Source organism: Erinaceus europaeus, chromosome 21 (genome assembly GCF_950295315.1).
Source record: "Erinaceus europaeus chromosome 21, mEriEur2.1, whole genome shotgun sequence".
Lineage (NCBI taxonomy): Eukaryota > Metazoa > Chordata > Mammalia > Eulipotyphla > Erinaceidae > Erinaceus > Erinaceus europaeus.
Genome location: NC_080182.1, coordinates 27,646,295 through 27,667,579, shown reverse-complemented (window position 1 = coordinate 27,667,579; position 21,285 = coordinate 27,646,295). Strand labels below are relative to the sequence as shown.

The 21,285-nt window shown below is 47.5% G+C and overlaps 1 protein-coding gene across 7 annotated transcripts in view; it reads right to left on the bottom strand.

Moving 5' to 3' along the window:
- The window catches only part of TMCC1 (transmembrane and coiled-coil domain family 1), a 137,965-nt gene that overhangs the window by 89,565 nt on the left and 27,115 nt on the right, over positions 1 to 21,285 (bottom strand). For 5 of the 7 annotated variants that reach the window (XM_060180648.1, XM_060180645.1, XM_060180646.1 and 2 more), the window contains 2 exons: positions 12,929 to 12,989; positions 7,904 to 8,599 (listed from right to left, as the gene is read on the bottom strand). In XM_060180648.1, the coding sequence (XP_060036631.1) occupies positions 7,904 to 8,476 (573 nt within the window). In that variant the 5' untranslated portion in view covers positions 8,477 to 8,599; positions 12,929 to 12,989. The remainder of the gene's footprint in view (positions 1 to 7,903; positions 8,600 to 12,928; positions 12,990 to 21,285) is intronic. The other 2 variants (XM_060180649.1, XM_060180650.1) reach the window with 1 other exon arrangement.

Sequence of the window (21,285 nt, the reverse complement as noted above, 5' to 3'; positions counted from 1 at the left end):
GTAACAGAAATAAGTGTTCTCCAAATCTCAAAGGCCAGGGTCCACTTCTGGGCGTCATTACCTGCTCTCATTTGCCGTTACAGAACCTACCACCCTGACAGGGCTGCAACATGGTGCACCTGGCACCGGCGCGTCTCTCCAACTGCTCACCTCCAGCCCAGGGGACTCGGCAGCCTTATTAGCAGGGTAACTACCAAGTCTCTGCTAGGAAGAAAAAGCCAACTCTACAGATTGAAAAATCTATCTGTGTGGGCAGTATAGATGGGTGTGTGCATTTGCATATGCAATACATCTAGTGTGAGAAAAAGAGAACGAATACACTTTGGAAGAAACTTGGCATCAAAGATTTGTTTCCGTATTGCCTCCAGGTCACTGCTGGGACTCGGTGCCGGAGCAAGGGATTCACCGCTCCCAGTGGCTGCTTTTTCCTTTTTCTGTTCCTATGTTCTCTGATAGGACAGAGAGAAATTGAGAATGGAGGGGAAATAAAGAGAGAGAAAGAGTGACACCTGCAGACCTACTTCACTGCTCGTTATGCATCCCCTGCAGGTGGGGATCAGGGACTCAAACCTGGGTCCTTGAGCACTGTACCTTGTGCTCTCTACCAGGCGTGCCGCCTTCAGTCCCCCCACCAGGCAAATATGATAGGTAGCAAGTCGAGTCACTTGGACCAAGGCTAAACTGAGACTTAAGTCACTGTAGTTTCACCACTCCCGAAGGTGAACTCCAAGCAGCCAACCAGGAGTCCCAGATCAACACTAGTCGCCTGCAGGACCTGCTGGTCCCTAGAGAGAAAGCAGCAGTGAGTGGCCAGCCCACTTCTGGCACAACCCAACTTCCTTGTTCCTGGCCCTTTTGCCCATGGGAGTCTCGCCGTGCACAGCTCTCTAGAGCTCCTTCTGTCTGCTGAGCTGGACGCTGCCCAGCTGATGAATCACTCAGTAGAGCCATTACGATATTTAAAATCTACTCAGCTGAATTTAGTTGAGTTTTGTTTTAAACGGTGAAAAATATTAACACTTAAACTATGTCCTGCAAGTTTAAATAATAGAGATAAAATTCTCACTAGGAAGGACTGTCCCAAGTAGGGTTCCCCACCCATGTGGCACAAGTCAACAGGAAGCCATCTGTGAGTGTGGCCTTGCTGCACTGTCATCTTCTTGCCTTCAGTGCCGACAGAGGGCAGTAAAAGAGTCCTCCTGGAGAGCGCTGCTTTGCAATGGACGGATCTAACTCTGGGCCCAGTCCTTACACGCTGAAGGGAGCTTCTCGCAAAAAAAAAAAAAAAAAAAAAAAAAAAGTGGCCCATTGAGTGCCAGGCAGTGGGTGCAACTGGTTGACAACATGCATTACTGTGTGTAAGGACCGGGGTTCAAGCCCTCAGGGGAGAAGCTTCAAAATAGGGAAGCAGTGAAGCTAACTCGCAGTGCTGGCCCTTGGGACCTTCCCTCTGCTGGGCCGGGCTGCCCTCCCCAGATGAGCTCTGGGCGCTTTGCTTGGCTCTCTGGCCTCTCTCGGGCTCTCACTCACCTAGCAGAGAGACCTTTCCTGAGCACCCTGGGGCACAACTCAGCAACAGAGCACATGCTTGAGATGCAACGCCCACACAGGCGAGAACAAGCTCCTGTCCTAGAACACTCTGCTTTGGCAGCCATGGCGCTGCGTAGTCCTGTCCTGAGTGGAGTGGGTGTTCCCGGCTACTTCTCCTCCTGTAGACTCAGCCAGTCCGCAGGCTTGCCAGTCACACACTTGCTGACTCTACTGAAAAGAAATGCCTGCAGACCCGGGCCCTACACAACATCGGGTCAGACACTTGGTAACATCTGGGAGAAAAAAACTCAACAGATAAAACCGTGTCTGACCCCATAATGTTTTAAAAAAAGAAAAAAAAAAAGAACAGAAAAGTATGGAAACCAAGATATCACCAAGGAAGCTTTAAGCATGTTTCTCCCCAAGTCATTCAGCCAACTAGTGGCAAAGCCAAGATGCAGGCCTTCCTATGGTGCACCATGAAAAAAAACCAATTATAATGTAAAAACTCAAGGGGACCAAATCAGCTGAGCCTGCTCTGAATCTGCAGACCCCTTCCTCCTCTAATTCTGTTTGTCTGCCAACACAACATACCAGGTGTCACCAAGTCCCGGTGAGGCAATGGCACACTAGGGGCTCTGCCCAAGCCCTCTGCTAAAGCCTCAGGGGGCACCCGAAACCTACTGGGCACAGTACTGCTGAGAGAGTCCAAGAATAAGCCAGATGGAGGAGGAAGGACACCTGCAGAGAGTTTCAGTCAGGGCCCAAGGAACAAGCAGGGAATGGAAGGCAGCAGCCACCTCCGAGGGCAAGCAGGAAGGGGGACCTTGAGCCTTGTGCTGGAGCAGGTGGGCAGCTGGTGGAGGGGGAGACACACTGACACCCCCTGGGGAAATGGGGGTGTGCACCTTGGTGACGAGCCTGAAAACCAGCATTTCCTCCATCACCATGAAAGTTGGAGGAAGACCCTGCCAACCAACTCCTCCGTCTCCTCAGAAAATCCTTTTCAGGGTCCTGGGTTTGAGCCCCCACTTCCCACCTACAGGTGCCTATCTTTCTTCACAAGCGGTGAAGCAGGGCTGCAGGGGTCTCTCCTCTCTCCCCCTTACATCTCAATTTCTCTGTCTCTATCAAAAAAGAAAAAGAAATGGCCACCAGGAGTAGTAGATTCATCTAGCAGACATGGAGCACCAGCGATAACCCTGGTGGCAATAACAGCAAACAAACAAATAAAAATAAGTACATAAAAAGCCGCCAAGAGGGAGCAAGAGACAGAGCGCGGGGAAGGGCACCTGCCATGAGGACGCTCAGCAGAGATGTCCACACACTGGGGCCAGCTCCGGTGCTGTGTGGGGTCTCTCCTTCCTCTCCATCTATCTTAGTGAAAAACTGGTCTGGGAGCAGTACAAGTAGGAGACCATGGTTTCACACATAAAAACAATTAAATTCTAGTGTCAGGAGACTTTCAAACAGTGTATCAGCTTGGAAGGTCAAGTCAACACTCACCTCAGACAACATCTGTAAGAACACTTTTCATCTACATGGGACAACGTTTTCAGTGGACAGAAATGTTTTCCAGCAGTACTAAAACATTTTCTCCCTCAGATTTTTTTTTTTTTTACTTAAAAAGAAAAAAGTACAATAAGCTAGCACCAGTATTTAGAAAGCAACCAATCTCACACACAAGGAGATAGCAGGAGAGGAAGTCCCAAGTGGTCACAGTGCTCTTAGACCCCATATTCCCCAGAACAAAGTAGACGTTAGCCCACAGACAATCAGTTCACAGCCAGTCGTCTCACATCCACACCAGCCTGTGACGCGCATGCATTATAATAAAAAAGGTTAGTGAAATGCTGCAAGACCAGTCAGACATGAGCACAAAAAGGAGCACAGTTTCTGTGAAAAGTAAATGCTTTAGACATACTCAATAAAATAATGCTGCCTCCTTAAAAATGGATTTAAGGGGGGGCCAGGTGGTGGCACACCTGGTTAAGTGCACACATTACAGTGCAAAAAGACCTAGGTTCAAGCCCCCAGTCCCCACCTGCAGAGGGAAAGCTTTGCGAGTGGTGAAGCAGGGCTGCAGGTGTATCTCTGTCTCTCTCTCCTCTATCTCCCCCACCCTCTCAAGTTCTGGCTGTCTCTAATTAATAAAGATAATAAAAAAATTTTAATGGATTTAAGATGGGCATGTCAAGAGATTATTCAAATCTAAGATTGGGCTAAGACACTTCTGCAAATGTCACTAGATGCTCACTCCATAAAAATTAAAACTAGAAGATGCACTCCACACAGTAAGTACAAGAAAGTTCTAGAAGTTCAGTTGGTAACTTCAGGGGTATGTGTAGTAAAATGTACAGGGGGAGGGAAGGTAAGGGCCACACAGCCAGCAGTATCTTCCCGTGTACAAGGCCCACTTTCAGGCCCCAATGCCACACAAGAGAGCACCAAGACACCAAGACATGGTGAAATGGGGCTGTGGAGTGGCCCCCTCATCTTTGGGGCATAAAAGAGGGGGGGTCCAGAAGTGATGAAAACGTGCCTATAAGAGGCCTAGTGTAAAAAACTATATAATTACATGGTGCAAAGCACAAGGACCAGCATAAGGATCCCAGTTCGAGCCCCCAGCTCCCCACCTGCAAGGCAGTCGCTTAACAAGCAGTGAAGCAGGTCTGCAGGTGTCTGTCTTTCTCTCCCCCTCTCTGTCTCCCCTCCTCTCTCCATTTCTCTCTGTCCTATCCAACAACAATGACAATAATAACTACAACAATAAAAACAACAAGGGCAACAAAAAGGGGAATAAATAAGTTATTTTTTAAAAACTATATAAATACAGTGTGTATGTATCACTTTCCAATAATCACTTTTAACTGTTTGATTATGGACAAATGATCTGATTCCACTGTGTTGGCAACGAAGGCAAGTGCAGTACTTGGCTTCTAACAACACACTGTGCACGAACAGAAGGTGACCTCTCCCGAAGCCAATTAAAAAGCCAATCGGTGCCTTCTTTAACGAGACATGTTCACTGCTCCACAGCAGAGCCAAGGTCAGCACATCTGGTTTGCTTGTGAATTAACACTTGCTTTACTTGCAGACTGCTGATTTTAAACAGATCTTTATCTGAACTGTAAGGAGCTGAATCTTGAGCAGACATAATGTAATGACACACTCATGGTAAATACGGCTTGGGTGAATGACTATTCTGCTAATTCTGGATTCTCATCAGATCACTTCCATGTCTAGGGAAAATTCACACTAAGCCTTTGAAATAATCTCTTACTTAAACCACGAGTCAGTCTTCAAGGAGTGCATTTTAAAATGCTACCCATGAGCTTTTCAAGCCATTATGGAAACACAAATTAAAAACCAAGGTGATACCTCCACATGAAGTAAAATGACTAAATTTTGAAATAATGACAGGTGTGAGATGACTGCGGTCAGAAAATGCAAGTGAGACACGCTCTGCCCTGCAGGCCCAGTCCTTGTGTGGCTCCTAAAGCCTCAGCCTCTCCACAGCGTGAAAGAGGAGGGTTTTCATCTTGCCTCCTTCCTACATTCCCAGAGAGAAAGGATCCAGAGATGGTCCAGTGTTGAGGCTAATGACCCCACAATGTCCCTAAAGGAGCAGGTCAAGTTGGTGAGCACACCAAGGGGCTCAGGGAACCACACTCAGTCCCCAGTCCCCTTTATAGGTCAGTAAATCTCAAGCCAGTGCCTCCTGGGGACATCAGCAAGTTTGAGGAAATCACAGGAATCCTGGTTTACAGCCCGCTGGTCAGAAACGCATATGGCAGTGAGGCCACAGGACTCTAAGAGGGGGCAGCTCTCCCGCTGAGCTGAGACCTACCTGCAGAGTCCATGCTGACTTGAGGGAGTAGTTACCAGAACTGGAATGAACTGCAGGATGGATACCCAGTTGGCGTCAGAACAGGTGGTCAGGGTGGATGAAAAAGAAATCCACACATTTGCTGTCGAAAGTATCGTGAGCAATATTTACCACAGAACTCTGTGCAGGCTGGCCGTGATGGTAAATGAACTCATCTTGGGGCTCAGAGACTGAAGGGGAGACACTGGTCCAGAGGGAGCAGGTCTGCAGGGAGCAGGCTGGCCTGAGGTGGGCTCAGAGACGGGAGGGGACACTGGTCCAGAGGGAGCAGGCTGGCCTGAGGTGGGCTCAGAGACTGAAGGGGAGACACTGGTCCAGAGGGAGCAGGCTGGCCTGAGGTGGGCTCAGAGACTGAAGGGGAGACACTGGTCCAGAGGGAGCAGGCTGGCCTGAGGTGGGCTCAGAGACAGGAGGGGACACTGGTCCAGAGGGAGCAGGCTGGCCTGAGGTGGGCTCAGAGACGGGAGGGGACACTGGTCCAGAGGGAGCAGGCTAGCCTGAGGTGGGTTCAGAGACGGGAGGGGACACTGCGTCCAGAGGGAGCAGGCTGGCCTGAGGTGGGCTCAGAGACGGGAGGGGACACTGGTCCAGAGGGAGCAGGCTGGCCTGAGGTGGGCTCAGAGACGGGAGGGGACACTGGTCCAGAGGGAGCAGGCTGGCCTGAGGTGGGCTCAGAGACGGGAGGGGACACTGGTCCAGAGGGAGCAGGCTGGCCTGAGGTGGGCTCAGAGACGGGAGGGGACACTGCGTCCAGAGGGAGCAGGCTGGCCTGAGGTGGGCTCAGAGACGGGAGGGGACACTGGTCCAGAGGGAGCAGGCTGGCCTGAGGTGGGCTCAGAGATGGGAGGGGACACTGGTCCAGAGGGAGCAGGCTAGCCTGAGGTGGGTTCAGAGACGGGAGGGGACACTGCGTCCAGAGGGAGCAGGCTGGCCTGAGGTGGGCTCAGAGACGGGAGGGGACACTGGTCCAGAGGGAGCAGGCTGGCCTGAGGTGGGCTCAGAGACGGGAGGGGACACTGGTCCAGAGGGAGCAGGCTGGCCTGAGGTGGGCTCAGAGACGGGAGGGGACACTGGTCCAGAGGGAGCAGGCTGGCCTGAGGTGGGCTCAGAGACGGGAGGGGACACTGGTCCAGAGGGAGCAGGCTGGCCTGAGGTGGGCTCAGAGACGGGAGGGGACACTGGTCCAGAGGGAGCAGGCTGGCCTGAGGTGGGCTCAGAGACGGGAGGGGACACTGGTCCAGAGGGAGCAGGCTAGCCTGAGGTGGGCTCAGAGACGGGAGGGGACACTGGTCCAGAGGGAGCAGGCTGGCCTGAGGTGGGCTCAGAGACGGGAGGGGACACTGCGTCCAGAGGGAGCAGGCTGGCCTGAGGTGGGCTCAGAGACGGGAGGGGACACTGGTCCAGAGGGAGCAGGCTGGCCTGAGGTGGGCTCAGAGACGGGAGGGGACACTGCGTCCAGAGGGAGCAGGCTGGCCTGAGGTGGGCTCAGAGACGGGAGGGGACACTGCGTCCAGAGGGAGCAGGCTGGCCTGAGGTGGGCTCAGAGATGGGAGGGGACACTGTGTCCAGAGGGAGCAGGTCCGCAGGGAGCAGGCTGGCCCGAGGCAGGTGCTGTAGTGGAGCCCTCTGAGCCCCGTCTAGCTAGGGCACAAGTATTACCACAATCTCTTATGCCCAGTACTCTCCTCCTTGTAAACCTCCCCCCCGCCCCACCCAAGAAAACCCCTTTTCTTCTAAAAGTAAACTGTATCTACTCTACTATGGAAAGCAGAGTTTATGAAATGTTAAGATAAAAATTATAATTTAGGGGAGTTGGGCGGTAGCACAGCAGGTTAAGCGCAAGTGGTGCGAAGTGCAAGGACCGACAAGGATCCCGGTTCCAGCCCCCAGCTCCCCACCTACAGGGGAGTCGCTTCACAGGCGGTGAAGGAGGTCTGCAGGTGTCTATCTTTCTCTCCCCATCTCTGTCTTCCCCTCCTCTCTCCATTTCTCTCCGTCCTATCTAACAATGACAACATCAATAACAATAATAACTACAACAACAATGAAAAACAAGGACAACAGAAGAGAAAATAAATAAATAAAATATAAAAAAATCTTGAAAAAAATATATAATTTAGTACATTTCCACGCCAATCACAGACAAATCCAGATCCAGAACTTTAATCATTCTAAAACAGCAAAGCATCTCTTCCCACCGGCCATAAAACCTAGCTTTCTAACATACAGGGAGCCCACGAAGGATACCCGGGTCTCAGCAAAGGGCTATAAAACCCAATCCAGCAACATGTGGGAAGCAGAGCAGCACCTCTCATTAACTAAGATGGGCGGCTCCATCCAGTGAGTCTCTAGAGAGAGACAGATCGTCTGTCACCACAAATTCTCGGGTACTCACTGGGGGCTCTTTCCAGTGGCCACAGGGGAACTCGGGGCATCAAGGTACACAGACGCCAGTGAGGAAACAGAGACCGGCGCACACCTTACCCGCTCAGTGGTCTCCTCGCCCGGCAGGCCCGCGGCGGCGGCAGCAGCACTCGCTATCTCCATCATCGCCGAGCTGGTGGGCGCATCCGTGGTGGACGAGGACCTGGGCCGGCCGGCCTGCGCCACAGCTGCCACCTCCTGGCCAGACTTCCTGTTGATCTGGGGGCTCCCTTTGGGGGCCTCCGGCTTGCCACGCCGACTGTGCAGGCTCGCACCCCTCTTCATCTTGGGCGGCACCCGGATCTGCTGCAGCACACGGTTGAGAGCTGTGGGGTGGGTGGGGACACCGTCAATCTCCGCACACGCACTCGGGCTGGGGCCCTCTGGGTCCAGCTCGGGCTCTGGGTCCGCCTGGATCTGCTGCACGTCGTGCGGCGACACCGACGACCTCCTGCGCTGGTGCTGGAAGAGATGCTTCAGGCCTTGGCCAATCACATTAATGTTCTCCAGGGCATTGTGGGTCATCTTCGACAGCTTCTGTTCTGATTCTGTCTGTCTTCTGGCCTCTGCATCTTGGGGTTTGCCTCCAGGGTCAGGGTCCTCACACAACTGTTCACTGCCCGAAGGCTCCATCAGTGGACTTAACAGGATTATTTGCAAACTCAAGTAACTTGAGACACACCAAGACTGCCAAGTTAGGTAGGCAATGGCTTCAACAGTAACTACACATGCAGCAGAGTGGCGAAGGCTTCATGCCTATCTAATGTTAAAACAAAAAAAAAGAACCTCATATTATAAACCCATGCAGACACTCCAGGGTAAAACAAAGAAAGCATGCCACTAGCCAGACAGACAGGCACTCTCACTGTGATTAAAGTCAGCTTCCTAGACAGTACAAAGTGACTTTTTCCCTAGAATAGGAGAAAAAGCCCAGAGTGGGGCAGGGAGGACATGAGTAACGTCCTGCCCAGAGGCGGCTCGGCAGGAAAGTGCACTCCTTGCATGCTCGAGTCCTGGATTCAATCCCCAGCACCGCAGAACAACAAGGACCAAAAAAAGGTTCTAAGTTAGAAACAGAGCAACATAAATGGTGAGCAGTGCTCTAGTGTCTCTTCTCACACAATTCAAACATGTTTTTAAATAATAAAATAAAAATCTGTAAAGCCAAAAGTTTCAGCGCACGGTGAATTGAGTCCCTGCCAGCGGCCTCGGCCACTCCGGCTGCTAGAACAGCCCAGGGAACACCCTTCCATCTGCACAGGCTGGCGAGGTGACTGAATTTCTCGAATTCATAGCCAGTCAGCTGCACATACAACAGGCCCAGAAGAGTAAATCCAAAAATCCACTGTAAGCCTCTGACGTCCCAGCCAATGGCAGGTGTATTTAGTGGAAAAGAGATGCTCCTTGTGACCATTTTTATCCCCAAGACAACGGCAACTAGTGCTGCCAGGCCAGGCGTGCTCTTCTCAGAGGAAATGGAAATCAGAAACTTGCAAGTGAGTTTTATGTGAGCACAAATGACCTTCTGGCACATGAGTGAATGATCCAGACAGAATCTCTCTTCAAAGAAACTAGAGCTTTGCTCAGAATCAGTTACCAAGAAAAGAGATTCCAAGAAATCCTTTTTTGAATAATGCCATCCTTGACAGAAAGAAGCTTCTATGTCCACACAGATCCAGATACTAAGAGGTAACATAGTGACTGGATATGGTGGATGGGAGAACTCAAGCAGCACCTAGGAGGCAGTGTTAAATAGAGGAAATCAAAAGCAAGCTGAAACTAAGAGACACAATTGTCATGGCTACAGAAACCACGTGCAAAAATAAGGAGGGAGGGAGGTGGTAGGGAAAGCACTGCATAGAATATTCAGTGTGTGTTTTGGTATTGAGTTTCTGCAAATATACACGTCAAAACTACATTATGCATGGAAGTTACTAGAGAGAACAAAATATTAAGTAGGGAGTTTTGTTTGGTGTTTGTTTGTCAGAGCCCTTCCTGCTCAGCTCTGACTTACGGTGGTGCTGGGCATTGAACCTGGGACCTTAGGTGTTTCAAGAGTGAAAGACTTTTTGTAGAATCATTATGCTATCTCCCCAGCCCAGAATTTCTTTTCTTTTCTTTTCTTTTCTTTTCTTTCTTTCTTTCTTTCTTTCTTTCTTTCTTTCTTTCTTTCTTTCTTTCTTTCTTTCTTTTCTTCTTCTTCTCCATACTTTCCTTCAATGTTTTGTTCAAAACTAGCTTTAACGTTCCCTAGCCTACCAAGTACCCAGACTTAGCTCTTGGCACTGTCTTCAGTCTCTCCAGGGAAGCACTCCATGGCTGGGCTCTTGGGCTGAACATAGTTGGACAGAGTTCACCACAAACCCAAGGCTTCATGGATCCAGAGAGGCCTGAGTTTGCTTTCTGGAGGCGAGTCTGAGAGAGCCTTCTCACTAAGTACCTGGACACTGCACTGTGTGGCTCGGCCTCACCTACCCGTCATGCCTGTTCCCCACCTCCTGACAACACAGACACACAACCAATACCTGCCTCTGACCAGCACCTTCCTACTGGGCTTTCGGAAAAGTCACGATGCATTTCTACACAGATATAGAAAAGCAGATCCAACTTTTCAAACAGCCCAGCATTTCCTAAACACCACCAAGTATTTGTCTCCTAACTAGGTGTGGCATCCATACAAATGGAACATTTCATTGTCTTTCTCTCAAGCGCTGTGTGGTCATACTGGACTCTGGCCACGTCACTGGGGTCTCCTACCATTCCCTAACTGTACATGGCTTTTGTTTTGCCTTCCTGTCTGTGAAAGCACCAAGGAAGGGAAGCCTTAACCCTTCTTAGACCAAGGGCTTGTCTTAGTCACTCCTGGAGTTTTTGCAGGTCCCTTCTATCAGCAGAAGTATTGCCAAGATCAGATTTCTTCGATTGCCCTCACCTTTCCTCATGAATCTGTAGGGTAGACTAACAGTAAGTAAACTCTTTCTGCAAAGCACCGAGAATTCCTTTTGGCCTATGTACCCAATGTAGTCTGATTTTCAGCACCCCCACCGGGTTGTTTAGACCTGGTGGGAGGGTGAGAGGGAACTTACTTTTTCCTTTTCTTTCTTTGTATTATATTAACTAAATAACACAACTCTCTCTTTTTCTTTTTTGTTATTGTTTTTGGGTGTAAATACATAAAATAAGCTTTTCCCAGGGGAGTAAGATACCATGAATAAAGGACCATATCCAAAACTAGTTGGAGACAAAACCTGGTTTTTTTTTTATATATATATCATTTAAAAAAATTATTTTTGTATTATCTTTATTGACTTATTAGATAGAGACCGTCAGAAATTGAGAGGAATGGGGGAGATATAGAGGGAGAGAAACAGAGAGACACTTGCAGCCCTGCTTCACCACTTGTGAAGCTTTCCCCCTGCAGGTGAGGACTGGGGACTTGAACCTGGGTCCTTACACGTTGCAACATGTGCACTCAACCAGGTGCACCACTACCTGGCCCAGACAAAACCTGTTTTTTAGACAAAGATATAGAAATCAATCAAGTGGCCATTATCCTAATTTTTAAAAATATTTTATTTATTTATCAATGAGAGGGATAGGAAGAGAAAGAGAAAGAACCAAGCATCATTCTGGTACATGTGCTGCCGGGAATCGAACTCAGGACCTCATGCTTGAGAGTCCAATGCCCTATCCACTGCACTACCTCCCAGACCACAATCCTAAATTTTTTTTAAATGGTACATTTTAGAGTACATTTTAAATGTCAGTGACTTCACTAGCATTTGCACAACACTTATTCTCAAACTCTCTGAAACACTGACTGACCACAGTGCAATGCAGCATTCCTGGGAGAACCCAGAGATGGCACCACACTCCAAGTTAACGCCCACAGGCTGTCCAGCCACGGCAAAGACTGAAGAATGAACAGCGGTGAATCCTGGAAATCTTAAAGGCAAAGCCGATCTTAATCTTACTACTCATCAAAGGCTCTTCTAATGTGGAGACCAAAGACAGTTTAGTTGAGTCTAAAACATTAAGCCGTCAGATATGAACTTGAAAAGGGCCAACACTAAAGTCGTGGGCTGCTTTGCCCATGCCAGGTCTGAGCCTGGCCCATCACACCCAAGGAAGCTTGAGTGCTGGGGATCCACCACCCCCCACCCTCTCTCTCTTCTGTGCTTCTGTCTCTGTCTCTACTGGAAAAAGTCATCCCTGCACCGATTATGGGACATAACTTGGTATCATCAAACTGTAACTACCTGCATTGTAGGTATGCTGACAACTCAAGCAGGCAAGAAATAGTATGTAAAAAAAAAAAAAGTGAAATTATCTCAAATTCTTTGTAGGCCAGAGAATCACGAAGGCCACTTTTCAATACACGTCAAATATTAAGGGAGGTCACATGCTTTGCCAGAAATGCCAATGTAGGCAAAGTCATAATTAGCTATAAAATTGCTGATAATACAAATAAGTACTATAGGATGTCAGTCATATCAAGGGTTTTTTTTTTTTTTTAGGACTCCTCTACTTTCTTCTATAAGACAGAACTTTATTCAAATGAGTAATAACTACTCTTCAATTTAAAAAGTACCTCAAAGAATGCTGAATATTAAGAATCCTGGTATAACACACATTTAAGTGCAAAGCTTAGTATACTTCCTGTGAAGGGCATGCTAGCTTCCCTTTACCCACTCACTGGCCTCTCTAAAGACTAGAGGAAGTAGGGAAAAGACATGGGTAACAAAAGGGCATGGAAGAAAGTGGGCCAATGGAGAGAGCCAGGTCCTAAAGCTACCTACAGACAAAGCATTTCAGATAAGATCTCAGAAACACAACGACTTATCATAGTTAATGTCATTAACACACATTAAAGAAACACGTTGCTCTGTAGCCTAGAAACAAGAGAAACTGTAGACTTTTAAAGTCTATAAAATGGTTAAGAAGTTACTCTCTAACGAAGCGACTCCAAATCATTTACAAATTCTTTTCCTTCTCTTCTTCACCATTTTCTTGCCAGTGTTTTTTTGGGAGGACTGATAGTTATGGTGGCCAAGCTAATGTTACTCACAATAGAGAGCTAAATACTTGCCTTTATCACTCCTTCTCAAGCATGTCTGTGGTGTGCAAGAATTCGTTTAGAGGAAAGCTGAAAAGCAAACAAAAAGAATGACAAGATGAGAAACATATACTTATAGACAAAGTGATTGGGCACATACATAATAAATATTAATGACATGATCTCTCACTGGCAGATGTAGGACAAGTTTTTCTAGTATCTTTCAGTAATTTTGATTTTTTGAAAATATAAAAATTACAATCAAGAAAGATTTTTTGAAAAATATGACTATAGCTTTTCAGTAATTAGAAATGAAAATGATATGTCCAAGTTAGCAAAGTATACTTTAATAGTGAATTAATGATTGCCAGTGAATAATAGTGATTAATTATGAACATGATCGTGAATTAGGAATAGCTAGTCCTTTAATTCTTTTTTTAATATTTATTTATTCCCTTTTGTTTCCCTTGTTGTTTTATTGTTGTAGTAGTTGTTGTTGTTATTGATGTTGTCATTGTTAGGACAGAGAGAAATGGAGAGAGGAGGGGAAGACAGAGAGGGGGAGAGAAAGATAGACACCTGCAGACCTGCTTCACCACCTGTGAAGCGACTCCCCTGCAGGTGGGGAGCTGGGGGCTCGAACCAGGATCCTTAAGCCGGCCCTTGTGCTTTGCGCCACCAGCACTTAACCCGCTGTGCTACTGCCCGACTCCCTAGTCCTTTAATTCTAATCTTAGAGTAGGATAAAAGACAAAGCAAGAACATGAAAAACAACACAATATAAGCAAAAAAATTTTTTTCCATAAAGGTTTTTCTCTGAATTGTGTGCCTCCATGATTCAATGACTCAACTGCCCCCAGCAAGCTTCTCCACCCTTACAGGGGAGACACAGAGGCTCCCGACTGATGTGACTTCGCCTGTATTATACATGCTGCTCCCATGAGGGTCAGAGACTCAAAGCCAGGGCCCTGTCCTTGACTGAGTGCACTCCACATGTGAGCAACCTCCTATTCCCTCACAGGCAAACTTTTTAAAGTTGCTTCTCATTCTATCTCCTAATGTTGCACTCAAATCAAACTCTAAAACCCCAATAGCCACATGCAATTAGGAGCCAAGAAGCAGAGCTGGGGGTGCCCTCGGAGAGCACACCAGGAGAGCAGGAAAGTTAATAACCACACACAAAGACTCAGCTTCAAGCCTCCAACCCCCACCTGCAGACAGTGGATGGTGCTGCAGGTGTCTCTCCTTCTCTTTCTCACCCTCTATTTAAAGAAAAGTGAGGGACCAATAAACAAATAAAAATAAAAACAGCTCTTAGAAGTGGTAGTGTTGGTACCAAGGCCTAGTGAAAAAAAAAAAAAAAATCAAAGGTTCCCAAGGAAAATCTAGAAAAGGAGATTCTGACAGCCACTAGCAGAGAAGCCATGTAATCAGACACTATCTGCGGGCCGGGGTGTCTGCTCTCTATGCTCAGCACTGCACAGACAAGATAAAGCACAGTATCCTGACCCCAAGGAGCTCAAAACCGAGGATAAAAGACTTAAAGCTTCAGCCAAACAATCTAAAGGAATTCTGAAGCTGTAATCGCAGTGACCCACCCATATGAGGTTTGGGTTAGTAGAGGTCCAAGAATAATCTGATAAAGAATGCAACACAGGCCTCGACTTCTATCCCTGCTGTAACTGTTGTATTTTGTTCCTGTTGTTTGTCTCTTACTGAGTCTACTTAACACATCAAGCTGTCAGAGATGTATGTACAGGGGATGGTCGAATACAACAGCAAGCACTATCTGAGTTTCCAGGAATCTCCTACAACACTCTCCACTGTTCCTTCCTAAGTCACAAAGATCAATTTGGGTTAGATTTGTTTGGAAATGCTTCTTGAAGAAGCAGCAGGTGAGCTTGGTGGATAAGAGGATGAATGCAGAACACCAGGGCATTCCGGCCGGAGAGCGGGCAGGGTCAGAGAAGGTGACAGGCAGCGCAGAGCCTGGGCCTCCCTCACTCATCTGAAGAGGGTGACAGGGCAGGTGTTAGAGGGCTCCCATTACAAATCTTTTTGAATGGCTATTCAAACAGCCTGTGGCTATTATGTAAATTGAAAAAAATAAGCTTAAATAGTTTTAAAAAGAAAACCAATGCTTTATACCCTGACAATAAGGAAGACACCCAATTGGGTGCAGACACCCAATCTTCACTGTCTCTAGCATTAACAATAACTTCAGTGTGGGTGGATGGGAAGGGCAAGCTTTAAAAACATTAGCTTAAAAAGGGAGCTTTCTCTCTCTCTCTCTCTTTTTTTTTTTTTTTTGCCTCCAGGATTATCGCTGGGGCTAGGAATCCACTACTCCTGGTGGCCATTTTTTTCCATTTTATTGGACAGGACAAAGAGAAATTGAAAGAGGAGGAGATAGAGAGGGAGAAAGTTAGATACCTGCAGACCTGCTTCACCACTTGTGAAGCAATCCCCTGCAGGTGAGGAGCCAAGGGCTCGATCCTGGATCCTTGCACATGCCCTGCAGGTCCTTGCACTTCGTACTATGTGTGCCTAACCGGTGCGCCACAACCCAGTCCCAAAAGGGAGATTTCTCAGTCTTCATCTTGACGTTACTGCAAGGGAACAAATGGAGAAGGCGACTAGTGCCACCCACAGGTACGACAGGAAGTCCTCTGAAGGCCAGACCTCCCATCACCCAAGTTCTGGTACCTACCCAAACCTGAGGCTCAACATGTCCTCACAGCACTCCTGACTCACACCCTACACTAACGAGCTCTGAGTAAAAGGAAGCCATCACCCCCCAATACAGCAAAATCAATCAATCAATCAATAGTGGTGGGATATGCTGGCTAGGCCGCCAGCGACAGACCCACTGGGAAGCACAAAGGAAAGCCAGGCAGGAGCCAGAGAGCCCTGGGGGAACAGGAAGTCTATTCACAGCAGCACCAGACATTGACCACAAAGACCAAACTCAGACACTCCCCACACCCGGGGTCAACACCAACTCCACTCCAGCGAACTGGGAGGAGGGACTCACAGTCTTCTCCAAACACCAGTCTTTCATCTTGACACTTCCTGCTCTGTACAACATGTCTGGCTGCCAGCAAAAAATCACAGAGCACATCAAAGACAGTGGCAGTGATAAAAACCCAGCTTGAAGAAAGGAGACAACCATCAGAACCCAGTTCAGATGTGACATTCTGTGAACTGTCAGGCAAACGAGACACTTGACTAAAATGGTACTGGTCTAGTGGACAACTTGCAAGATCTCACGCAGATGACTTCACAGAGACGCAAATTATGAACAAGAATCAAAGGAAATGCCTGGAACAGAAACAACAGTCAGAAATGCTTCCAGAGAGTGAACTGAAACTTGAAATAGCTGAAGAAAGCAAGATTCGTGGAGCCCTGTTCTTTGTCTTTGTTACTCTGGTAGAGGCCCAGGGGCCCTCAGGGCCAGCCCCCTCCCAGCCCCTAAACCCCTATTTACACAGGCTGCTCAAGCAGTGGTTTGTCTTTCTGAATTCCTGACTTCAAACTTCTTATATTACGAAGCATTCGCTACTCCTCTCTTGAAAGGAACTGGACAACACACTTGTAAGAAATGTGTAACGTGCTACATTTCAATATTTCTTCCGTATGTCAAATTTTCTCAGCTGTCCTAGAACCATCCTTAAACCTTCCCAGAATCAATAATGAGCACAGAGTGTAAAACTGGATTTTTTTTTTAACAGTCTGCATTAGTCTTGCTCCCTCACTGCAGATCCTGTGAGCTGGTTTCAGGGGTGATCAGACTTCATACCACACAGAAAGCTTGTCCAGCAGTGCTCTCTATGAAGTCATTAACTTGCCTCATTCTTCTCTTTTATTTTTTTCCTTTTTTTGTTTTCTTATTTATTTAATTAATTTATTTATTTAGCCTCCAGAGTTATCACTAGGGCTCAGTGCCTGCACTACGAATCCACTGCTCCTGAAGGCCATTTTTTCCCATTTTGTTGCCCTTGTTGTCATTATTGCTATTGTTGCCATTGATGTTGTTGTTGAATAGGACAGAGAGAAATCGAGAGAGGAAGGGAGACAGAGAGGGGGAGAGAAAAACAGACACCTGCAGACCTGCTTCACCACCCATGAAGTGACCCTCCTGCAGGTGGGGAGCCGGGGGCTCAAACCAGGATCCTTATGCTGGTCCTTGCACTTTGCGCCACATAGGTTTAACCCACTGCGCTACCATCCGACACCCCATACTTCTCTTTTATAAGGGCAATGTTTTTTCAGCCACCTCTGTCGGAAATCTGTGATTTGACAGCAATCTTTCCCCAGCCCAATTCTGCACACTAAAATCTTTTCCTTGTTCTCATTTTATAAAACACTACTTACTGATGGGGGAAAGGACTGGTGGTTCACCTAGTATAGCGCATACGTTACTCAGAGCAAGAACCTGGATTCAAGCGGAGGCGAGTGGGGCTGTGGTGTCTCTCCTCTCTGTCTCTCCCCTCTCTGAGCAATGCTGATAAACCAAATGTGATGCTGAAGAAATTACAGTGAGGTTGGTTTTGTGTCCAGAGGCCATGGGGTCCCCACATTAATCACTGTTTCCAGGGGTGTCTGTGAGAGAGTTTGCTGAGCATTTAGAACACTGCCCTCCTATAGTGTGTGGGTGCAGGGCCACAGAGGAGCTAGGAGGCAGCCCCCCAGCACAAGCACCATCACTCCCTGCAAGACCTGCTCAAGCCCCCAGGCACCACATGGGAGCACCGAGCAGATGGAAAGCTTACAAGCCATGTGTCTTGGTGTCTCTCTCCCTCTCTCTCTCTCTCTCTCTCTCTCTCTCTCTCTCTCCACATCTGTCTGGGGGCACGGGGGTGGATGGAGGAAGAGTCCATGGGGGCACACTCTGAAATCCCCAGAAAAGTGCTGGTGACAAAGAAAAAAAAGTTGAAGGAAGAGGAGTCCAGCTGATCTCTTCAGCAAGAACACCACATCTCCTCCTCTGACGCTCCTGCTTCTCCCAAGGCTTCAGACTCCTGGACCGGAATCTATACTCCGTCCAGTCCCCTCTGGTTCTCAGACTGATAAAGTACGGCTTCTCCTTGGTTCCCCACTTGAAGATCGCAGATGTTGGGACTTCTCGTAGAAGTCACCATCTGAGCTAGTTCAGTCATAATCAATCTTTTCTATTAAGGGTGGGGGGAGGAAGAAAAAGGAAGAAGGGGCTGGGAGATGGCAGTGCATGCTTTGCTACACACTAGCACCAGGGTTCCAGCCTAGAACAACTTAGGAATACTATAAATGGCATCTGACAAAGCTGCATGAACAGTGAAGCAGTGCCGTGCTGTCTCTTCTCTATCTCTCCCTGTCTCAATCTGAAGTTTTAAAAAGGCAGGAGCAGTTGAATTCTGCAGGTTCAGAGGCCCTCGAGAAATGAATTACTAGTCAATTAGAAAGGGGTTCGGAGCACATACTTTGATCTTTCAGTCTCCATTCTCCACACAGGAGGACCATACAGAGGAAAGCCATGCAGGAGGTGCAGCAGTGGCTAATGTCTCCTCTCTTTCCCTCCCCCACCCCATCTCACACCCTCTAAAGGAAAAAAAGGGGGGGCAGCACACCTAGAGTAACAGGATTATGCAGGTACGAACCTCAGTGAAAAGCCATGACAGAAACAGAAAACCTTCTGTTCTTCCGAGACTGAAAAGTTAATACTCTAGAGGGGCTTAATGGATGATTCCTTTCAAAGCTGTAATTCTTCAGGAGGTAAACTTCAAAATCTGGAAGTACATGAGGCCTGCTGGTACACTCCAATAATGAGTAACCGTAGTATTTCTGTCTAAGACAGAACGAGCATGCCTCCCTCTCAAGTGCTTCTCAGCCATCTTAAGGTGAGTACCCAGAGCCAGCAGGACAGACAGCTAACCTCAGGGAGCACTGTTCTCTCTGCTCCAGCCCAGTCCCCACCAGGCTCCATACTGGGGGAGTTTCTAGGCCTCCTATTTCCCTCTGTCTAAACAAGTCAGCCTGGAGCAATGAATGAAGCCCAGGCAGTGGCAGAATAGTAATAATAACTATTATAATTACTAGTATTACAGGAAACATTCTCTCAAGCTGAAACAAAATGGCGTACTGAAATGTATTTATTTTTTTTTTTTTTAGTATTTCTTTTTCATTTATGAAGAAGAGAGAGGAAGTGAGAACCAGAGCATTACTCTAGCACAAATGATGCTGGGAACTGAGTCTGGACCTGACAGTAGACGAGTTTATTTTCTATCCGACACACTCATGCCAATAGTATCGACCTAGACCAAGTCTAATCCAAGCCTTTACTGTCACACCTTGTGCTCCTAACACACAAAGTCCCTGTGAAATGACTCGCAGGTAAGGCGACCGTTCTGCTATCACACCTTGTGCTCCTAACACACAAAGTCCCTGTGAAATGACCCGCAGGTAAGGCGACCACTCTGCTGCGGCCGCAGGGGCAGCAGGCCCTCATCTGAAAACAGCCCCAGAACCTGTGTCTGCCCCACAGTGGCATTTCTCAAAACTGCTTCTTGTTTGTTTGCGATCTGCACGATTGTGTATACTCATGAAGCATTTGTTCCCAAGAAGAATGTAAATAAACTACTGCCAAGCCAGATCCAGGCCACCCAATTGGCAAGTTTCTGAATATGAGCCCTCAAAGGCCGACATGATAACTTACTCTGGCGAGCACATACTCACTCCTCCACTTCCTCTAGCCCTGGCTTTTGAGAAAAAGAAAAAGCAAGATAATAATAATAATAAAATTAAAAAATAAAAGGTGGAGGGGAAGGCAGAAGAGGAGGGGATGGGGTTAAAAAGAAAAAAAAGCAAGCAAGCCATGGGTTGAGTGACTCAGCTCCCAGAGGGGACACACATCTGCTCCACAGAAATGAGAGCAACTAGTTGGAAAAGGCAACACAATCAGGGGCCAGGCTGTAGTGCAGCAGTTAAGTGCACATGGCGTGATTGGCAAGGACCAGTTCAAGGATCCCGGTTTGAGCCCCTGGCTCCCCACCTGCAGGGGGGTCGCTTCACAAGCGGTGAAGCAGGTCTGCAGGTGTCTTTTTCTGCCCCTCTCTGTCTTCCCCTCCTCTCTCAGTTTCTGTCCTATCCAACAACAATAATAATGGGGGCAAAATGGCTGCCAGGAGCTGTGGATTCGGAGTACAGGCACCCAGCCTCAGTGGATAAAGCACTGGACTTTCAAGCACGAGATCCTAAGTTCAATCTCCGGCAGCACATGTACCAGAGTGATGTCTGGTTCCTTCTCTCTCCTTCTACCTTTCTCATTAATAAGTGAGTTTTTAAAAAGGCAACACAATCAAAAGTCAATACATTTCAAGATAAAAATTAAGTTTTTAAATATGCTGCTACTTTCATCAAATTGTAAACCAGCTATCATAATAGTGCAGCTCAAAGCAAAAACAACAAAAGCAGGAAGTTATTTTTAATTTGTCTATGTTCATATCATTTTTGAGCATTGAGCTATGTCTTAACATTTTATAAAACTCTAGAATAAAATCAAAGGCAGTAGAGAGAGCAAACTATTAAATAAAGGCAAATATTCATTAGTAATGCGGTCTGCAGGGCGGAGTATAGCATAATAAACTAGGGTAAGGGGTAAACAGCATAATGGTTATGCAAAGAGACTCATGCCTGAGGCTCTCAAGTCCCAGGTTCAATCCTCCACACGGCCATAAGCCAGAGCTAAGCAGTGCTCTGGTCAAAAATAATAATAATAATAATGCAGTCTGCATTATAATACCCAAACACAAAAGAGTATTTCTAGGAAGCACTGAGGACCAGGTGGTGATGGATCCTGTGAGGATTCAAGCCCCACCAGCAGGGGAGAAGCTTCACTAGCAATGAAACAGGGCTGCAGGAGTGTCTCTCCTCGAGACCTCCCTCCCCTCTCAATTTCTGTCACTAACCAAAATAAATCACTAAAAATATTTAGAGATATACTTTTAAAGTAAGCACTGAAATCAAGATGGGGCCAGGTGGTGGCGCACTGGGTTAAGCACACATAGTACAAAGCTAAAGGACCACGCGGGGTTCCTGGTTCAAGCCCCTAGCTCCCCACTTGCGGGAGGAGGGGTGGGGGGGAGGGCGCTTCACAAGTGGTGAAGCAGGTCTGCAGGTGCCTATCTTTCTCTCTCCCTCTCTATCTCCCCTCCCTTCTCAATTTCTCTCTGTCCTATTCAAAAAAATTGAAAAAATGGCCACAGGAACAGTGGACTCGTAGCACTGGTACTGAGCCCCAGCAATAACCTTGGAGGCAAAAAATAAAAATAAATAAATAAGGGGGGGAAAAGAAAAAAAAACAGCTGCCAGGAGCGGTGTATTTGTAGTATCATCGCTGAGTCCAGTGATA